Below are 20,022 nucleotides of genomic sequence, written 5' to 3'. Positions count from 1 at the left end.
ATAAGAGATACGTAAAGTCATCACCACAGTTGTCAGCACCATGAAGTCTTATCTGACACCGATAATATTACAGCTATGGGCACTGCACTACACTATAGCGAAATCACTCTTATTCATTATGGCATGAGAATGATTAAGTTGACGCCTGAAATGACTGTGATTCTGCAAAAAAGTATTGCCATTTTTTAGTTTCTTGTACAAATCAGAAAAAAACTGTACATTTGTACACAACTGTGTTGTCTCCTCCTATCCCCTTTTCCCTATACGTTGTCGTGTGCATGTCTCTCTTCTATTTACAGGTACAATGCGACCTTCTACTACCCGAAGAATCAGGTCATAAATTTACCTATTCTTTTCACCTTTATTCACTGCACCCTTTTTTTTGGTCCTGAAGAAAACCTACTACCCATTTGGCAATTAAGTCTGAAACATGTCGACCTTTATATTTCACTAATGGAGTGCGCTAGAATTCATAATCGATTCATTAGCCGCACAAATTAAATTTTATATTTGTCCAACTCCAGATTTATTAAAAATCGATTCACTGGTTGTTTTGGACAATTTTTAAGATATCACCACTTTCTCACTCACCAATTCACGATCACTACTGCCTCAACCAAAGGTAAAGCCTCCTGGCGGAGGGTGCACACAAAAAATCGACCCAAGGATTACGTACTCACATGTTTTAAAAAAAGTGGGGACACATCATATACCGCTACGAGATATAAAAAAAAACGCGTGTATGAGGGTCTTTTATTGGGTGGCACCTACTTACCTACCTGCAGACCTTGGTTTACGCAGGACAAGTGATCCTTTCCCCTTTGTGATTATGAATAACTAAATGGAGTCTGAAAGAATCCGATCTCTCTCTCCCCCCTCAAATTGATTATACGGGGAATTTCTGCAGCCATCTATTGGATGGATCTCTTCAGCCTTTAGTTGAAGGAATCTCTGCAGCTGTTTACTGAACGCATCTAGGCCTTTGACTGTTGAATTCAACTCTGTCCTATGGGGAGTTCCTGTCTTTTTGCACCCTGAAAAAAGATGTATGTGATGTTTGTGTGAGTGTACAGCCCTCATTATTTAAATTACATCAAGTTCACTTCTTTAAATGAACACATATAATGGATGCTTTAATTCATATTTCTTTTGCCTAAACAATCACTTTGTGCACAGTTCTCACCTCTATTGCGTATCTGTACTAATTTTATTGAATTGAAAACTTCTCAAGCCAGCCAAGGTACACAGCAATTAATAAGGATCCGCACCTAACCCAGAAAGTACCAAATGCCACCTCCCCTGTTATGAAAACAGGGTTTGAACATTGGCTTCCTAGGACTTGAAGTGAGTTGTTGGGTGATTAAACATCGGGTTTAGGAGATGTAAAGATGTTGCCATCTACAGCATAAGCACTAGCTAACTTAGATTAATTCTGACTTAAGTGTAAAAACTAGAAAGTGCAAAGCAGGTTCCCAGGGGTGTGACCAAGATGGTGGCCTAGCTTGTTGCTTTCTGCTGGAGCTCCCAACCTGGCCATACAATCTTTGGCTTTGCTCTGCCTGGAGTCCCTGGGGGGTCCTGTGCTTACTGTTGGCATGAATGAGTGACCCTGGACTGGACTAGTGTGGCTTATGGACCTAACAAGTGACAGCATGGTTGGAGCTTGAGCCACCCAAGAGATTGCACCAAGACCTGGGTGAATCTAGGGTATCAAGAATGACTCCAGCCAGAGACAAGCCGGCTTGATGGAATAGATAAGTTTGGCTACTCCTATGGTTGGATTTCAGCTTTGCCTTGATTAACAGCCACCGGGTCTTGCTGCTGATAGTAGTTGGCTCATGGTCGGGCTGTGGACCCCGTTTGTAGGCAGCAAGGGCCCCTTCAGACATTGTTGACTCTGGCGGTGGGGCTGATATTTTCTTATAGTATATACATTTTATCTCTCACAGCTAAATCAAGCTGTGAGAACCCGTGGTGGCTTTCCAGGTTCTGGGGATGGACCCGGAGCCAGCACCCACCCGCAGTATGGTAGAGGCAGACAGTGGAAGGGAGATTCCATGCCCCTTCTTGATTTTGTTGGGGGCGGGTTTTGCCACTGGACACCCTTTCATGCTTTTCTGTCCCCTATATGTAAGCTCACATCTTTTCTTGTGGGCTTATGGTTGGTTTCATCACCTTTAATGCCAGAGCCCTGAATCTGAATTCACAGCATAAGCGAGTGTCTATTTGGAAAAGTCTTAGATTAGACACACCGGATGGGATATGCCTACAAGAAACGCATCTGCTACAGAAATATCAAGGAAAATTGCATCACCGCAATTACCACATGATTCACCACTGTTATGCAGCCTCTAAACAGCACTGTGTTGCAATCCTTATTACAAAACCTTCCCTTTAGTGTTGCAGCTGTTTCTTAGTAGGTACATTTCAGGGATAGAGATAGTAGATACCGATAATATCTTAGTAGGTACATCTCACGGCTGATCTTTTACTACAGCTATGGTTTATGATCTTAATACTGCACAACACACTTTCCTTATCCAATGCATGGAAAGTCTAGGGGAGTCAGCTCAGGAGGAAATTGTGCTTACTGGGGACTTTAATGCAATGCGGTGTCCCCAGAAGTATAGAAAAGGTTCTTGAAAGGGAGAGGCCAGAGCTATTTCCAAATCCTTAAGGAGATCCCTGTGAAAATTAGGCCTTTGAGATGCTTGTAGGGAGCTTGGCCAAGCACCCGCAAGTATCCCTTTTACACCATTGTCCACTAGACACAGTTTTGTATAGACTATGCCTCAGGGACATCTTAAGAATTTTAGGGGCCCCAGGGAAAACATAATTTGTGGCCCCCTGCTCGGATTCACTCTGAATTTAGTATCCATTTTGAACTCATTCACAACACTCTTTGCTGGTCCCTAAACCTTTAAGGGGACCCCAGTCGTTCAAGGGGCCTCCAATCAGTGCAAAGCCTTTGAATATGTATGAGATCTTCCATAGCTGGGAGCCCCTTTTCCTATTGTGCAGGGAGCCCCACGATTTTTGTGTTATGCCCTGTCTAAAACTGTTCTGAAACCTTAATGATGGTGTGATTACGAATCTACTAAGATGGGCGTACAATCTTCTACACACAGATCAAGGCACCTTAAGAATTATACTAAAAAAAGAGACATTTGAGACCAAATCTACAAAATATACTCTAAACCAGAACTTGAGTATTGCTTTTAAATTATCTAATTGCACACTCACACTTTTGAAATGATGGTCTGCTGTCCAAATGAAACTCTTCCTGAAACATCTGACGCCATGAATTAGTTACGATCTCGACATCTCGCACTGTTCCAAACTACACCACTACGTACATTATGCAGAAGCCATTACATACAAACAGGCTCAACAATATATTTGTTTTTCCTTAAGGCATGGAATTCGGCAGTGTATACTTTTATTGAGGTTTGGGCTACTCTCTTTTAATTCACTGACTTCTAAATGGACTCACAAAGAACATGATACCAGCAACTGTGATCTTTGCAATGGTGGTGTGAAAGATATGAAGCATGTATTGTCGGTATGCCCAAACCCGATAATGGTTGAGGCAAGAAGGCGCTATATAAAACCAATACATATTAGATACAACAGCGTATCTATGCAGAACCTGATCACACTTTTTAACTCTCCTCCAGATGAATTTGTATTTTTTAAATATGTATTGATTGTTTTATGTGAATATTAATAGCAATTGTTCTGTATGAAATTTGTCCTCTGCAGAAAACTAAATCAAATAAACGAAAACTTGAAACTTAATGATGGGGCCCCTATAAAGGTGGGGTCCCCTACCAGAGCCCACTTTGCCCATGCCTTAAAACATCTCTGCTATGCCTAGGTTAGCAACAGCCTTATGGCAGCGGTGCACTCATTGGATATTTGTGTCATTTTAGTTTCGGACCACACACTAATGTTCCTTGAATTAGGGCCAGTATTATGTTCTAGAGGCTTCCTTCCTCCCTGCGGCAAGAACCAGTTATTCACATTGATGAATATTTTGAAATCAATGAGGGAGGGGAGGTTTTGGTCCGTGGGGCCTGGGACACCTTTAAGGCAAACATATGAGATAGGTTTATTGCTGTTGCTGCGGAACGGCATCACCAGCGCAAATTCTAACAGGAAACCCGACAACTTACGTGTATATTGATCTCATCTAGAGGGAATATATATGCCAACCTTCATGCTAAAAATCCCAGCCCGCAGGCTAGGCAACAGGAATTTCTTGATAATTATCACCTTTCTAAACTTACAAGCTTCACAAATAGATCCAAGTAGAAAAGGTTAATCACACTGTTAGGATCATGAAAGCCAATAAAGCCCCAGGCCCAGACTGTTACACAATACAGTTTTATAACACGTTTTCCTCTAAACTGGCACCCAAACATACATCCTTATTTAACTCATGTGCAAGCAGCTGAGCCACATCAGCTTTGATAGGTGAGGTGATCATAACGTTCCTTCGAAAACCTGGCAAAGACCCCCGATTTTGCACATGGTATTGGCCTAAGCCTTACTAAATATTAATGGCAAGCTCTACAGTGAGATATTAGCTAGCTGACTGAATGTGGTTCTCTACTGCCTAGTCCATCCAGATCAGTGTGTATTTATACAGAGACACCAGATGCACAATAATATCAGATCTACTATCCACAAAGTCGAAAATGTCAGACATCAGCTCAACATTTCTAACCTCTACTGCAGTCTTCTTTCTCAAAAGGCCTCGCTGTATTGGAAGCATGATCAGACATGGCAGCATGTGCTGGGAGTGCAGACAACCCAGAAGCAGTGGGAAAGGTTGGGAAGGAACATTCACTCTACCTCCATGTCTATTCAGGGCACAGAGCTACATTACAAAATGTGGTTTGGGTGGCATTATACTCCTACAGGTCTAAATCACACATATCCCAGCACAAGTACCAGCTGTTGGAAGGAGTGTGGGGCACTTAGAGATGCGCTTCATATCCAGTGGACACTGCTCCAATATGTGCCTCTTTTGGAAGAAGGTGGCAGGCACTTTGTAAGCGGTTTTGGAGTTCCCACTGCCATTCTCTGTTACTATTAGGATGAAAGCCCCTGGTACTGGATTCAATGTCAAAAAGTGAATGTTATATGGTCTTACAGTGCCTGGGAGTGGATACACTAGCCATGGAACACGCAACTGGAAAAAACCCACAAACCCCTCTACTTTCTCAGTGGCTCCAAAGACTTTGACCCCTCCTCGCCATGGAGCAACGTTCCACCAATTTGAATGTCGCTCATTTTGCTTTTTGAAGCTAAGTGACAGCCCTTTCTATATTATAGACTGCACTGTTTGTCTGCCACAGTGGTGCTCCTTGAAGGCAAGTTTGATCGAAGCTAACTCCTCTTTTTTATTTGTATTGAACCTTGAAATATCTAAGGGAACATCTATAGGTTGAGTGGTCTGATTTTGAATTTTCATATTTTCTGGGTCCAGCAGTAGGGAGGAGGTTGGGGGGGGGTTGCATTTTTTGCCCTTTAGTCGCGGCAGGGGATACGTGGGGGTAAGGAATATTTAGTTATATTTGGCCACACCCTTTATCTGCTTCTTGATTTTACTCACAAGGGGAAAGGTTGCTTCTTGACTGAATCCTGGAACTGTATCTTATTAAGCTGTATTTATCTCCCCAAGATGAAATGATGTATGATGGTGGCAGATATGCTTTTTTGTTTGTTGTTTTTAAAACTCAATACACAAAGTTACCCTAAAAAGCTGGTGCTCAGCTGTGCACTGCTCACTGATGTTATGGGTATAATCTTCCATTCTGCACTTTTATTGCTGTGAGTCTGGTGCGCTGGACGTTCTGTAAGATGTGTATGATAAGTGTAAGAAATCTGGGCCAGAAAGTCCCAGAGTAGTAAGAAGGTACCGGGACCCCATTTTAACAACCAGGGGGTTTTAGCATTGGTGTCCTTGGGCTCCTGTACTGCGGACCCTCAAACTTCTTATTAGCACTTAACTCTGAGGGTAGCAAAGCAGAGCTCTCCCAGGCTTACTCAGGGCAAGTGCTGTGGACTAGATATTTAGAACGTAGTAACACAATGACAACACTTAAGAAATTGCTGCCTAATCAGTGCTTTTTCTTATGAGAAGAAAAAATATTTTATTGAACACACTATAAAATGCTACACACAATATAACAAATGTTTGCAAAATGGCAGGTGGTGGAACCCTCTAAAGGTGTCTCACAACCAACAGGGGAGGCACTAATTAAAGGTCACACACGTCTTGTAATCCTCTAAATGTACCTCGGATCCCATGCACAGGAGAGCACAATTAATAGTCTGTGCACCAGCAAGATCGAATTCATTGAAATGCAGTGCCTCCTCATATGTGCCCAACCCAGCATGAGAGGAGCTTTAAATAAAGGTAAGGCTTACTGGCTTTGTCAAGATGTTTCCGCTTACTCAAATGTAGAACAAACTCTAACATTCAAAACTTCTCAGGGTAGCACCAACTTTCATTAGCATAAGAAAATATATGCAGTGGTTTAAACCATAGAAAGGGCATGTTAATGATATTTTCAACAGAGACTTTTTTCTACTTTTCAAAGGATTACCAACTAATTACAGTATCTATTAAAAAACGGCCATGCACCCCAGTTCCTCTTGATAACATTCCCATAACCTGGAGTGCTTCATCTGAATTAAAAAACTCTCATCAGATCATTCTTTTAAGACCCCAGGAGACTAAGGGTAACCAAACCAAAATATGATGGACTTCCTTATGAATTTATGGGGCTCACTCCCACTGCTGCTGCTGGGTGGACATCTAACACAACTGTAAGGCTCCTATGGTGCACCTGGACACCGCAAGCCAAATATACAAATTTTACTTGGCCTCCTCGAAGATTCAGTGACACGACTTCCTCAACTGGTATTTTGTTTGTGCCAATGAGACTGGCAATATTTCCTATCAGTTTTTCATAAACAATTTTTTTACTAGCGCCTGCTGTCATTCTTTTCTTTTTGGGCCCAAGGGGGTGGCCCCTGCCCATGTAGGGCATACACACACTGGTGCTGGGGGCCATGAGGTCCTCAGGAAACTACAGAACATCCAAATGCTGCAGCTAGACTGGTTCTCGACATCCACAGCCATATCACCGAACACCTCCGAGAACTCCACTGGCTCCGGGTCAACAAAATAATTACTTTCAAGATCTTCACACATGCCGACGAAGCTCTCCACGGCGCAGGACCAGCATACCTGAACCACCGCCCCTCACATTCCATGTACTCACCAGACGCTTCCTCTCCACCCAGCTGGCCCTAGCCACCGTCCCTCGGATCCACAAAACTAGAACCGGAAGAAGGTCCTTCTCCTACCTCACCGCCAAGACCTGGAACACCCTTCCTCTCTACCTCAGACAATCCCTGTCGCTGGCCGTTTCCAGAAGGACCTCAAGACCTGGCTCTTCAATTGAACCCCAGCACTCAGACGTACCAGCATCCCCCTCCCCCCCAGGACCTTTAGGCCCTAACGGATGAGTAGCTGCGCTTCATAAACCCTGAATGATTGATGAGGGGGCCTCATTGTCCTTTTGGTCCAACTTGGCACTGCTTCTTCATGCCAGCAAAAGATATGGCTCTACTTTTTCTCTCACCTGCCCGACAGTTGCTGCCATCCTGCACTCCCATCCCACAGAAGGGTTGCAGGAAGTGGGTATAGTCAATCCCTCAAGACCCTCGGGGTGTTGGAAAAGTAGAGATTGATGTGCTCATTGTGAACGGTTGTTCCAAGGGCACTCCCCCTACGTAGGTTATGTTTCTGAAGGAACCACTGGATATGATGAGGCGTTGGTCAGGCCAACGGCCTTGGCAACCTGCCGAGCAGATCACACACAAGCAGCCTTATCTCAACAAACATATATTTCTGTGGCCCAATTGGGCCTTTTCACATGGCCTATAGGGTGTTTTACTCCTGGTGGCACACTCTCGCTACCAGTATTAGTTTAGTTCCTCTTGGTTTCTAAAAGTTTGGCAATTTCTGGGACCTTATTTTTAATTGCTTTCCCTCCAGTTAGAAAGTGATCAGAGACCTACCTTCTTACCCTTTTAGGTCCTGGTAGCTTGATTTTGAAATGCTATTTTCCAGCTCCAGAATACAGATGATTTGTTCCAGCAGTAGGGAGATGCTAAGGCCCCAGGTCCTGCTCTTGAGTCTGAGCCCCTGATGATATCCTCGGCAAAGAGGTTTCTTTCAGAAACACGCTGTGGCCCTCTTGGCACATTACACTGTTTGCCTGCACCCCCTAGCCACTTGCAGGGGGCACGTGAAGCTAGCAGAAATCATGGAGTTCCCCTCCACGGGTACTCACCACAAGACCAGTCCATATCAAGATCAAGGGAAGTCTCTCCTTCAGGGTCCCTACGTACTCTGTATGCCAGGAGGAGTGGGGAGGCTAGTGATCATAAAGACTTTGTCCACAGGGCCTTGCAAAATGCATGTCCAGAGTGCCCCTACACTCCAGACAGATGTTGGTCCACCAGTAGTCGGACCTGCCACCTCTTCTTTCAGTGTGTCTGTTTTCCAGAGATTTAAAAGTGGATTTTGCGAGTTCTAGAGGTGGGCTTCTCTGCCCACTCGAGTGCTGCTTCACCAACCTTCTACCCCTGACAGACACTTTCTAGGCGTGGTCACTGGCTGGCCAATCCCCCTTGCACAGCATGATGGAAATTTTAAAGTTCACATTATGTACCTTTGGTTTGTAAGAGCTTTATTATGGGCCTTGGTCCCGACCCTAACTGCTTCCGCAAACTGTTTTTTTTTAACTGGCTTTTCTTTGTAGATCAAGCGACAATAACCAGAGCCAACTAAGCCCTAGTTAAAAAAATAACCGTAATGGAGGGGTACTTTCCAAGCTTAAAAGAAGCAGTGTCAATATAATAAAAGGTGTTCGCTATGCCCACGATTGCAGGAGTGAGCAAAGCTTCTTGGCTACATCCTATAGTCTGCATGCAACCTTCATCTGTTTCAAATGAGCTGGATGCATTTTCATGTATGTGATTAGAATCACTCCTGCTTGTTGGAACCACAGTTTTTCCCCCTCCAGCACTTTTTCATTGTTGTGTAGTTCTGGGTAATTTCTTTTACTGTTTAGACTACCTACATGTGTCCTCATGATGATGCCAGTTTAACTAGCTTCTGGAACTATATCCTTGGGCCTTTATGATATTCTATTTCGACACCGTTTGGATTCTTTAAACGTTTCTTACAAGGACGGCTTGTCTTCCCCCCTGTGAGTTCGAAAATATATATTTTAATAGTTCGCTTTCACTTCAATTCGTCTCAGCAGTCGGTCCTGTATTTTCCTTTGACATAGGCTTCAACTAGATGACTTCCATCTTGAAGAGACCAGGGCATCGATTGCACATCAACTACTTTACCCAGCTCAGACTTTGGGCCTGATTTTGAGTTTGGTGGACAGGATTTACTCCATCCGGTCGAAGGAGTAAAGTACTCCAGCATCCTGAAGGTGTACCTGCTTACCAAATTAATAGATGGCTTCTGAGTGGGAAGACATCTCCTGCATCTACAGGAACCGCCATCATTCATTGAAAGTGTCCCTTGCAGCTCCATCAACACAACAGCGCTGCACGGCACACTTTCAAGTTCTTTTTCTATTTTCAAAAACAAAACCGCAAAACAGGATTTTTTACTTTCACTTACCCAAACACTTTGAATAGCGGAAGGCAGGGCTTGAAGTTGAATGAAAAAACTGGGGGGTCCCTCAAACGGGCATGGCCAAATTAATTAAGGGCATGGCTTAAAAACACGTAAGCTAAAAATATGTGCTTAGCATAGTGTGCCGCCTTTCTTGTATTTTGCTCTTTCTATCATTGCATCCAGATATATGATACAACAAGTAACATCATACCTACAACAAGTCAGGAATATTGGCTTAGTCAATGGTTGTTAGATGCATAAGATATATAAGCAACAACTATGGCTTGTATATAATATTAAAATGCTTCCACAATAAAGCCCTGGTGACACCACGACAATGTTGCTGCTCCTGAGTTTCAAAAAGAGAAGGTATTTCCCTTCCCCCTACAATGCTCACCTGGCATGATGTCATGCCGTAACTTCTCCACTAGTGAGAAGTGAGCCGTGTGAACACGCACACATCCATGTGCCTGATGTAATTTCAGTCCAAAAATAGGGACCGCCTCTGCCAGGGCACAAAACACAGCCTGACAGAGACCCATTTCGAGGCCCCCTTTAAAAAACTGCTGGCGCTCAGCACCGGTGAGACCGGCCTACTTAATGCCCTGGCGGTAGGTGATAGCAAAAACTTGCCATTTGTCTGCCGACTCTAAGGGCCGATTACAATGCGGTTAGGAATGCCTCCTAACAGCATTCGCTCCTTCCGAATTGGAACGGGAGCGTGTCTTTCCAACCGAGGGCCTGATTACGATGCGGTTGAAACATAGGCTCCCATTGTAGTAAATGGGAGTCCAACCAAATCGTATCTAGAAGAATCCGGATGCATCGTATTTAGTCGGACTCACCCAATCCAAGTGGGTCGGAAACCGTTTCCAAACCGATTCGGTCGGGAACATTTTCTAACTTCATCGTAATCTGCCCTAATTCGAGTGGATGGACAAATAGCAAAACCTCCAACGGTCCTTACTCCATTGAGTTTGTGTACTTTTTAGTACTTCGTGCTTTATATTTGTTGCAGTTTACCTGGACGAGGCATTTTGTTGCGACAAATACATTTTTAAAATGAAACCTCGGTCGCTCTTGTTTCTTATATCTTGGGTTAAAAACGAACTGATGATATTTCTCACTAAATAAAACTGAATACACAAGGTTCAAATAATAAGGTTAACGAAAGGTTTGAACATGGTAATCTTGTATGCAATAATGTTGATGTGCTGTTTGCTACAAGCAATATTGGAAACCAAGGTTTCACAGCTGTGTCGCTAAACCAGAATAACTGAATTGTTATAGTTGTAAATATAGAATAAAGAAGGTGAGAGGGTCATATTTTGAGAAATAAAATGCACCATTATACAATGAAAATGTTTTCGGATAGATGCTAGTTTTTTTTAAAGTTAAAATTCTAAATAAAATGTATTTTTTCAATCTCATTTACTGATATTTTTCAAATTATGTTTTGTATGGTACCTCCATAGATGAAGTCCTCATTGAAAATGTTTCAGAAAATCAAGGTGAAAGGAAACATGCCAGGAAGCTCGTGGGACGTAACAGTACCAGGGATTCTGGAATTCCAGAATCATTAGCCGATAGGGATATGGACTATGCACAGAACAGGAAACGGTAATTGTACATTTTACTTGTATGAATTTAATCAGAATTTCATAGAAAAGAGGCATTCTCTCTGCTGCCCTCTTTCGCAGGTATAGAAGTTACAAAGTTGGAAAAGTCCTAGCTTCACAAATCTGAAGAAATTTATAGTAAAACCAATTTGGGGGTTCAACCACACGGTGCACTGCAGCAGGAATGTTTCTGCTGCCACTCAGGGCAAGCAACAGCAGTTGATTTTATTTTATGTCTTCAGTGCCTCACTCTGTTGTCTTTCTCCACTCGCAGTCGCCTTAGTTTGGGACTTCCAGCAGAGGAAAAAGGAGAGGAGACGGCCAATCAGCGGTCATTGCTTTTCTCTTCTACCAGTGGGGATGTCCAGTTAATGTTGGGGTGGGACATCTGACTACAGAAATGGGTAAAGTTAAACTACATATGTCATGGGAAGCTTTTGAGAATTTCATAAATTTTCATAAAGTAAGACATTTCCCAGATTTGTCTAAATAAGCAGTCGTAATTAAGGGCCCGATTTATATGTTGGCAGAAAGGGTACTCCATCACAACTGTTCCGGCCACCATAAGGGTTGTGTACCCGCAGCAGAGACTACTCTGTCTCTGCCATGGTTAGACCCCTTCAATGGCCCAACAGGTTAAAGAGTGTCGAAGGTTAACCTGTATGTCCGCACTCCACCATGAAAACCCATGGGATAACAGTCAAAGTACCCGTCAAAGCATTAAATGTCCACTGGACCAACAGACATATACAATTAAGCAGTCAGGACCGCCACCAGAGTGATGTAGTGAAATACTCCATCCTCCTGGTGCATGATGGGCCAACTGCCCCAAAATAAATCGGACCCTGTTAGATGTGGGGCTTCTGGTTGGCTATTCAGGGTAAGTCAAATACACGCTAAAGATAACCTGTGCTCACCCTCTGGTAGCTTGGCGCAGAACAGGCAGGCTTATCCTAAGATGCAAAGTGTAAAAACACACACATATTAACACACACACACACAGTAACATAATGAAAACACCACAAAAGGACTCCACACATGTTTAGAAAAATAGTAGATATGTATAGGAATAGAATAAGACCAAAACAACAAAATTCCAATCAGTAGGTCATGAGTTATTCAAGTTGACATATATCAAAGCAGTGCTTTAGAAAATCGACTGGGCTCCTATTAAAGCTTATACTGTATTTTGGAAGATACATTAACTCCTTCCACACTGATGACGAGCTGGGCTCGTCATGGCGTAGCCTCCTCGCACGCTGATGACGAGCCCAGCTCGTCACGTAACATGCGCTTTTAAAAATCTCAGCGTACGAGCGGAATTCCGCTAGCGCGCATGAGGTTAACTATTGTAGCCCCGAACATGATGCGCTTCTCTAAGGGCAGATAAGGTTCACTGCGGATTGCGTTGTAAACACTGAAAAGTCTGTAGCTTCCAACCACGAAGAGCACCGAATAGAACTATCGGTACCGCTCAGGGTTCCGTCCAATTAACGCAAACAGGGTATGTGCAAAATGGCTGCATGGAACTCAGCACTGAGATATAGGGATCGCCCAGGCCCAGTTAATGGCGATGATAAAGTAGAGTTGTAAGCAACTACTAGGAGTGCAGCAAATTCCTCAAGACATCTTAGGTCCACTTTTACAAAGGGCCGGTGTAATCAGCTGTGATTGCAAAACAATGAGGTCACGAAGACTGATCGGGTCTGACTGAACTCCCAGATAATCCCCGGCACCAAGCCACAGGGAGCACACCACAGTGGGGGCTGATCGCCCATAACATTAATTTTCCTCATGGCCGCAGGGAGAGTAGTCTCCAGTATGGTGCGCCTTCCATGGGAAAGGAATTCCAATCAGTCGTTCGGCTGAGCTTGGTTGAAGATGACATCAGCGCTGCCCTTTGTAATTTCGTCATCCTTGCAACCAGTAGGGGAGGGGTTTCTGCACTAGAGTGCTGGGGCAAAATCGACACTCTGTCGCCACAGTTGCATTGAGTGCGGCTTTGGGTTATCAGTGAGCCCGGGGTGCAAAACGGTCTCAATTTCGGGAATACCTCGAGGTCTGGTGGGGGAAACCCACAGTGAGCGGATCCAATGGCAATCTGGCAGCGCAGAAGTTTAGGAAAAATGCAGAACTTTGGGGATGGAAATCTTTGCTGTCCCTGAGATCTTGGGAAGAACAGAGGTCAAGCCAGTAAGCCCTTGGAGTAACTCTTGGGGTGTTCTTGGTTCTTTGCAGCAGGGCAGAGGTCAGCAGGGAGCAGGGCAGCTCAATCAGGCAGAGTAACAGTCCCTTGGATCAGTCAATCACAGCAAGATAGTAATCCTTCAGCACAGCAGTGTTGTTTCTACCAGGTCTAGTATGTACTGGTTTGTTAGTGCCAGAGCCCTAATACTTATAACCCAATACGTCTTTGATGTAGGGGTGACTTCCAAGGAGCCTTCATGAGTGCACAAGGATCCCTTTCAGCCCAGCACTGGCTCTAGACTAACAGTATGAGGTGAATCAACCCTTTGTGTGAATGCAGGACACAACCTATTCAGATGTAAGTGTGAGCCACCTCTCCCTCTCCCAGCTATCAGTATGTATATGAATGCAGGTGTCTCCCCTGTAACACCTAGCCCTTCCTGTATTGAGGCTGTCTAGAGCGTATGCACAAAAGTGTAGCTGTCACCCAGGCCAGAAGTGGATTGGAGGCAGGCTACAGGCTCCCAGAGTGAAGTTCAGACCAGAGAAATGTCCTGGTTTTAAAAGTGTCATTTCTAAAATAGTAGTGTTAAATCCAACTTTACCATTAAAGAGGATTCATTGTTACTATTTCAACCAAGATAAATATGATAAAGCCACTCCTGTGTGTTTAGGAATTGGCATTTAAAAGTATATAAAGGAAGTCCCAATGCTTGCCAATAAGAGGAGTAGGCCTCACAGCAGTGACAAGTGAAATTAGCCGTTTGTCTGTGCCAGAACATGTAAAGCATAAATGTACATGTACTAACTTTTTGTTACACAGCACCCTACCCTTAGGTTCAATTAGGGCCTACTGAAGGGATGACTGATGGGTACCAAAAGGGGGATTTGACGGTTGGCAAGTGGTTTTAAATGCAAAGTCTCAGTGGCAATAAACTGTGCGCACAGGCCCTGCAATGGCAGGCCTGAGACAGGTATGAAAGGCTACTTGTGTGCGTGGCACAACAAGTGTTGCAGGCCTACTAGTAGCATTTAGATTATAGGCCCCGGGTATATTGTATACCAGTTTACATGGGACTTACAGGTAAACTAAATATGCCAATCTGGTATACACCAGTGTCAGCATGTTTAGGAGAGAAGCACATGCGCTTTAGCACTGGGTATCAGAGGTAAAGTGCTCAGAGTTCTAAAGTCAACCAAAAGATTTCAGGAAAAAGAGGAGAAGGAAAGAAGGACGTTTGGGGTGACCCCGCAAAAAGGGCCATTTCCAACAGACCCTAAAACTTCAAACACCTAATAGTTCACTGCCATAAATTTGCCACCCAGTCATGATAGTCCTGAACCAAAGATGTGGGCTCATTGAGAGCAAAGTGCAATTAGCATTGTTCGCTGCTGTTTCACAGTCAATCAACACTTAAGCACAATGCAATTGGTAGCTGCTTTCAGGGACCTGCTGATGGGCAGCCTAATCAACAGTCGAGTAACATTAAACGTACCATTTACATAGGCCAGCTTGTTGGTCCTGAATTATATCAGATGATTGTTAATATGAATTACTTATTTTACCAAGTCACGTTCTATTTTGTGTTTCTTTGTTCAGCAGAAAACGTATTCTATTTAAAACTTGTTTGCGTCATGCCAGTGAAAAATGCATTCATGTTAATACTTTCACGACCTTGAAGATAACCATTTGCATACAGTGTATTTGTTCAGTTAACAAATCGTACTTCCAGGGCGATTTGCAGCATATCATTGGCACAGTACAACAAAAATCAGCATCCATTGCAAAAGTGCCTTTTATTTAAAGGTAAGCAGACTGGTATAAGTGCAGAGTAAATACTGGAGAACTGAAAGTAAGTTACATGGAAACCCATTTTAAAGTTCCAACACGATTGTGGTTCCGAATTTTGAGAAACTCTGTTGGATCGTCTTTCGATCCTCTAGCGGGAACCTTATCATGGACTTCCTTCCATGGGATCTAATTTCATTGTCCCGATACCTTCTCTGCACTTGTTCCAGTTTGCATATCTTTGTTATTTTTTGTTTGCTACTTGCCAATGCTTCATAAACATAATTACTGAATCAGTATTTGTGAATCGTTATTGCAATTCCAAATTGGCCGTTTCTGGTTTCCATGTTACCAAACCTGTGCTCTTTTGGAGGAAAACCATATTCTGGTGTTTCGTACCTTGCAATGCAGTTACTGACTGCTTTTCGATTCAGAACCAGATTCGGCCGGAATACATTTTAAAATGTGAAATCATTAAAAAAATGTATTTCGAACTTTATTGGGACTTTTACCTTCTGCCAAGTCCAAACATGTTAATTTTCTCACCCCACTTTTACCTACACGCATCTCTGATCCCCTTCCTAGCCTTCCTGCACCAAAATCTTCTTGCTAGAACATCTTTTATTTTCAGCTTCTGAACTGATCTGAATAACCACTTCCCCTTTCTTCCTACTGCCCTCTAGTCCTTTGCTGCTAATCTCAATATTGTTTTCTTCAGAGATGGTTGCGATTAAGAATTTACCTCTACGTGTGTTCACCTGTTCAAACATTTAAAACTCAATAAGAAAGGAAATATTTGATTGGTGTACTAGTCTTTGAATCTAAAGTTTTGAGGTTTTCAATGCTGCGAGGCTAATTGTTGTATATTTGTAAGTTAGTCCTGTTTTAAATGTTTTCTTTGAACTGCATGGGGAATGTCGATTCTCATAGGTTTCACTGCATATAGATTCGTGATTTTATTAAAGACAAGGAATCTAGCATTATGCATTAACCTTTTATTCGCCACTTCTGAGCAGCAACACTTTAAAGAATCTTATATAGAACATTAAACCACAAACAAATTGAAAATGGAACTCCACAGTCCAATATAAGACCCCTGTCCATCATCGTCATCGTCTTTTGTTGCACTTCTTTCAAAAACATCATCCTCCTTATATTCTTGACCAAATTCGGTTATTCATTCTCTGGAGAATTAAAACAAATATTGTTCATACATCTACTTCTTTGGGTTTTCAGAAACCTCTTTAGCATATGTTATTATGTGTTTACATTAATATAAAACCTCTCGTAAGAAAAAATAATTCTTTGCTACTTTTTCGTGTCCCCAGGGAGGAGGGGAGGGAGGGAGGGACAATGCTAGCTTCTTTGTCTTTAATAAAAACACGATCCTCTATGCCGTGAAACCAATCAAAATTTTATTGCAAGACAGGGGGTTAAAATTATTCATGTTTAAAGCCTTCCAACACCTTGTTTGAAACATGTTCTTCTGGTTTGAAACAAAACTTCCTAAACACCTCTACATTATTTCAGTCTACTGCCTCTAAAAGTTCTTCCAGTCTTCCCCCCATGAAAGTATGCCTTGCTATCCATAGCACCCCTAACTGAGTGTGCTGTAAACTGAGGTTCATTTACTCATGCCTTATTTCATCACCGGCTTCACCCATCTTGCTAGCTGTTAACAACAATTGGTCCACTTCATCTCTCCGATTCGCCTTTACTCTAGATCAGTGGTCATCAAACTATTAAATCCCGCGCCCCCCCCCCCCCCCCCCCCCCCCCGTGGAAAAAGAAAACCACCGGGCCCCCCTCAAATTCTTACACAATTGTTCCTTTAAACTGGCAATTTAAACATTGCAGTTAAGTTTTGTTATCGTTTTAAAAATGCAATCAAATACATGGTTGTCACACATACTATTCTGGTCAGACAGGCCTTACTACCGTGTAAAGTATCCATAGTGTGATTATTAGAAATGGGGCTGGGTGTTTTGAAGAATATTTGGAGTCCCTTCCCTTTTGACACTTTCTCCCAGTCCGGTTTTAAATGACACAAGATGTTCGTAATGGCCCATTACAGAGCGGCTGACTGCAATAATTTTTTTAAGCTTAAAAGAAAGCTATAAGCATAATATTTCTTTTGGCCAGAGACCCCCCCCCCAGATCACTACCCCTCAGCTTGAAGACCTCTGCTCTAGATTCATGCTCTTTTAACCCCTTTGGTGCTGATGACGGCTCCCATTCATCATCAGTTACGGTGGGCGTGTGCTGATGACAGCCGGGAGCCGTCATGACCACACCCGCGATCGGAATGTGCTGCACAGGCGCAGAATTCCGGCCGCAGCCAGGGGGTTAAACATCTGGCTGTACATAATTTCGGACTACTGTCAAATCTAGGATAAAAAGTAGTCTCTGACATAGTTTTTTCTCCTCCAAATTTCAGGGAGAACTCCTTGCGGTTGAAAGAATCTACTACTAATATCTAGAGCTCTAACATCTGAAACTCTTTTAAAATAAATCACACACAATAAAGTTGTCAACTCGTTCAAACCAAGGTACTTATTTACTAACAATGAATGACCTGAAATGTATCCCCTCTGAATTGTCTGTAACCCGTGTCAAACCTCCACTCCACCCAGAAGGTGTGGAAAAAGGAAAAAAAAACATTTTTTGCATATAACCCTCACCCACTCTAGTAGTGGCATGCTTTATCATTGGGTTCATCCTGGCTCATAAAAGGCCAGGGTAGGCTCAACCTTATTTCTGGGAGCTCTTATGTAGGTTTGTAAAGAAAGTTGGGAGTAAAACTTTAAAGCTTCCTAATCCTCTCTCAGGGTGGACATGAACGGTAAAAGTCTATTTTAGGGATGGTAAGGATAATATGGCCCTTTGACACTAAAACACCGACATGTTTCAGCTCCATACTAATGACCTCAATGGTCCTGGGCTTTCTTCAGTGTAGGTTTGTGCTTATATGACCTCCACAGACATCCCTGTCCCACATCTGAAAAGTATCAAAATTGGCACCCAAACATACTACACAAATTAGTGCAGTTCCAAGATAATTGTTCATACAGCAGTACCTTTTAAAACCATACTATGTACTCGATTGCAGGTAAAAAGGAAGCAAAATGCACATATCGACATACCATAGATGCTAACAAACTTGTTAAGTACCAATTCACCCAAGGTTGTGGAGTGAATTACCTCCACAGTGGCATGAGTGGTCAGTGTAGGACAGGGACTTGAGTGGTCAATGTAGGCAAACCCTGAAAAGGCTCAAAGAGAAAACAAAATTGTACAAGATAAGGTAGAGTGCAATCAAATGTCCACTGGGACCTTGATCATTCGGAGATCTTTCACAAAGATGCCAACATCAATCATAATTATGTTCTAAGAGCACCGGGTACTTACTGTGTCAAGAGTCCCAAACCTCTTAATAACCTACTCAGCATGGCTCCCCTGACTGTGGCAATGGAGCAACAGGGGCTGAGGGGTCTTGTAGTTCCCAGGCACCAGCCAGAAGACACTGCATTTTTTACAACTCTACATAAGAGCTCCTTGGAATAAGGGTGAACCCACCCTGGCCTATAGGAGCCATGGTGAACCCGATGATGAAGCATACCACTACTAGAGTGGGTGAGGTTATATAAAAAAGTAGGATTATTTCCTTTTCCTACTCCTTATGAGTGGGGCGTTTGACACAGGTTTCAGACAATTCAGAGGGGAAAATTTTCAGGTCATTTATAGTCACGTAGATAGGACATATTCCTCCATCCTTGGCCAAAGGCTCTCTGTTGTATATTCTTACTTGGTTCAATATGGCTACTTGGTGTCTGTAGTCCTTTCTTAGTGTTTCTATCTTCTAACCTAAGAGTGTTCTATCTGGTGTGTGTTGATTCCAGCCTTGGCAGTTGGTCTGGTCAGCTGTGAGGTTTTACTACTCTGCTGTCTTATCTTGTGTAACTTAATAAACCTACCTTAATATCCCAAAGACGTGTCCTGCTGCCTACGTAACATATTTACAACACTCTCTCTACCCCCTCAGGGCTTTGGAACTTTGCTTAAATTCCCAGATCATAGTATTTTGAACTTAATTACTAATACTAAATGACAACCGTGTCTTCTTCCTTGAATCAACACTCTCTGTATCATTACAAAACACGAGAACACATAACTACTCCTCTCTGCTCAATCTTGTGTAAAAACATCCACTGTATGACCCCTGCATTTCCAACTGATGTAATCCTGTAACTGATGACTCAACCTGGAAGAAAACAGAGCTAAATTCAACGGTCTTAGAAAATTCTGAATCTACTGAAAAATGTCCTCTTCTAAATTTCAGTCGCTGAAATTTATCATATTCCTCGAATTCCAGTCTGCCACTAAATTTTGCTTCCCTGTTAAGTACAAGACCCTCAACCCAATCTTGTGTTCCAAGCAAAACTCCCAAATTTCCTTTTCTAGATCCACCAACTTCTTTGATCTTCTGGCTCCTAACGTGTTTATGTAAATGGCAGCTGTGACATTGTCCATCTTCAAGAGGACTGGATTTCCCTGGAACTGTGATTTGAAACTGCTCAATGCAAATATTCCTGCTCTAATCTCTAAACAATGTATACAATCTCCCATCTCCATCAAACTCCAAACACCACCTGTCTCTTGATCCGGACACACTGCTTCCCATCCATTATTCCCGTACATCTTTC

The 20,022-nt window shown here is 42.9% G+C and overlaps 1 protein-coding gene across 1 annotated transcript in view; it reads left to right on the top strand.

The window, feature by feature from the left end:
• The window catches only part of LOC147665210 (spermatogenesis-associated protein 1-like), a 349,586-nt gene that overhangs the window by 77,709 nt on the left and 251,855 nt on the right, over positions 1–20,022 (top strand). Inside the window, exon 6 of the mRNA XM_086949670.1 lies at positions 11,200–11,344. Within this exon, the coding sequence (XP_086805796.1) occupies positions 11,200–11,344 (145 nt within the window). The remainder of the gene's footprint in view (positions 1–11,199; positions 11,345–20,022) is intronic.

Source organism: Lissotriton vulgaris, unplaced genomic scaffold, assembly GCF_964263255.1.
Source record: "Lissotriton vulgaris unplaced genomic scaffold, aLisVul1.2 SCAFFOLD_423, whole genome shotgun sequence".
Lineage (NCBI taxonomy): Eukaryota > Metazoa > Chordata > Amphibia > Caudata > Salamandridae > Lissotriton > Lissotriton vulgaris.
Note: the sequence above shows the minus strand (reverse complement) of the source record. Positions and strands in the feature narration are given on the sequence as shown.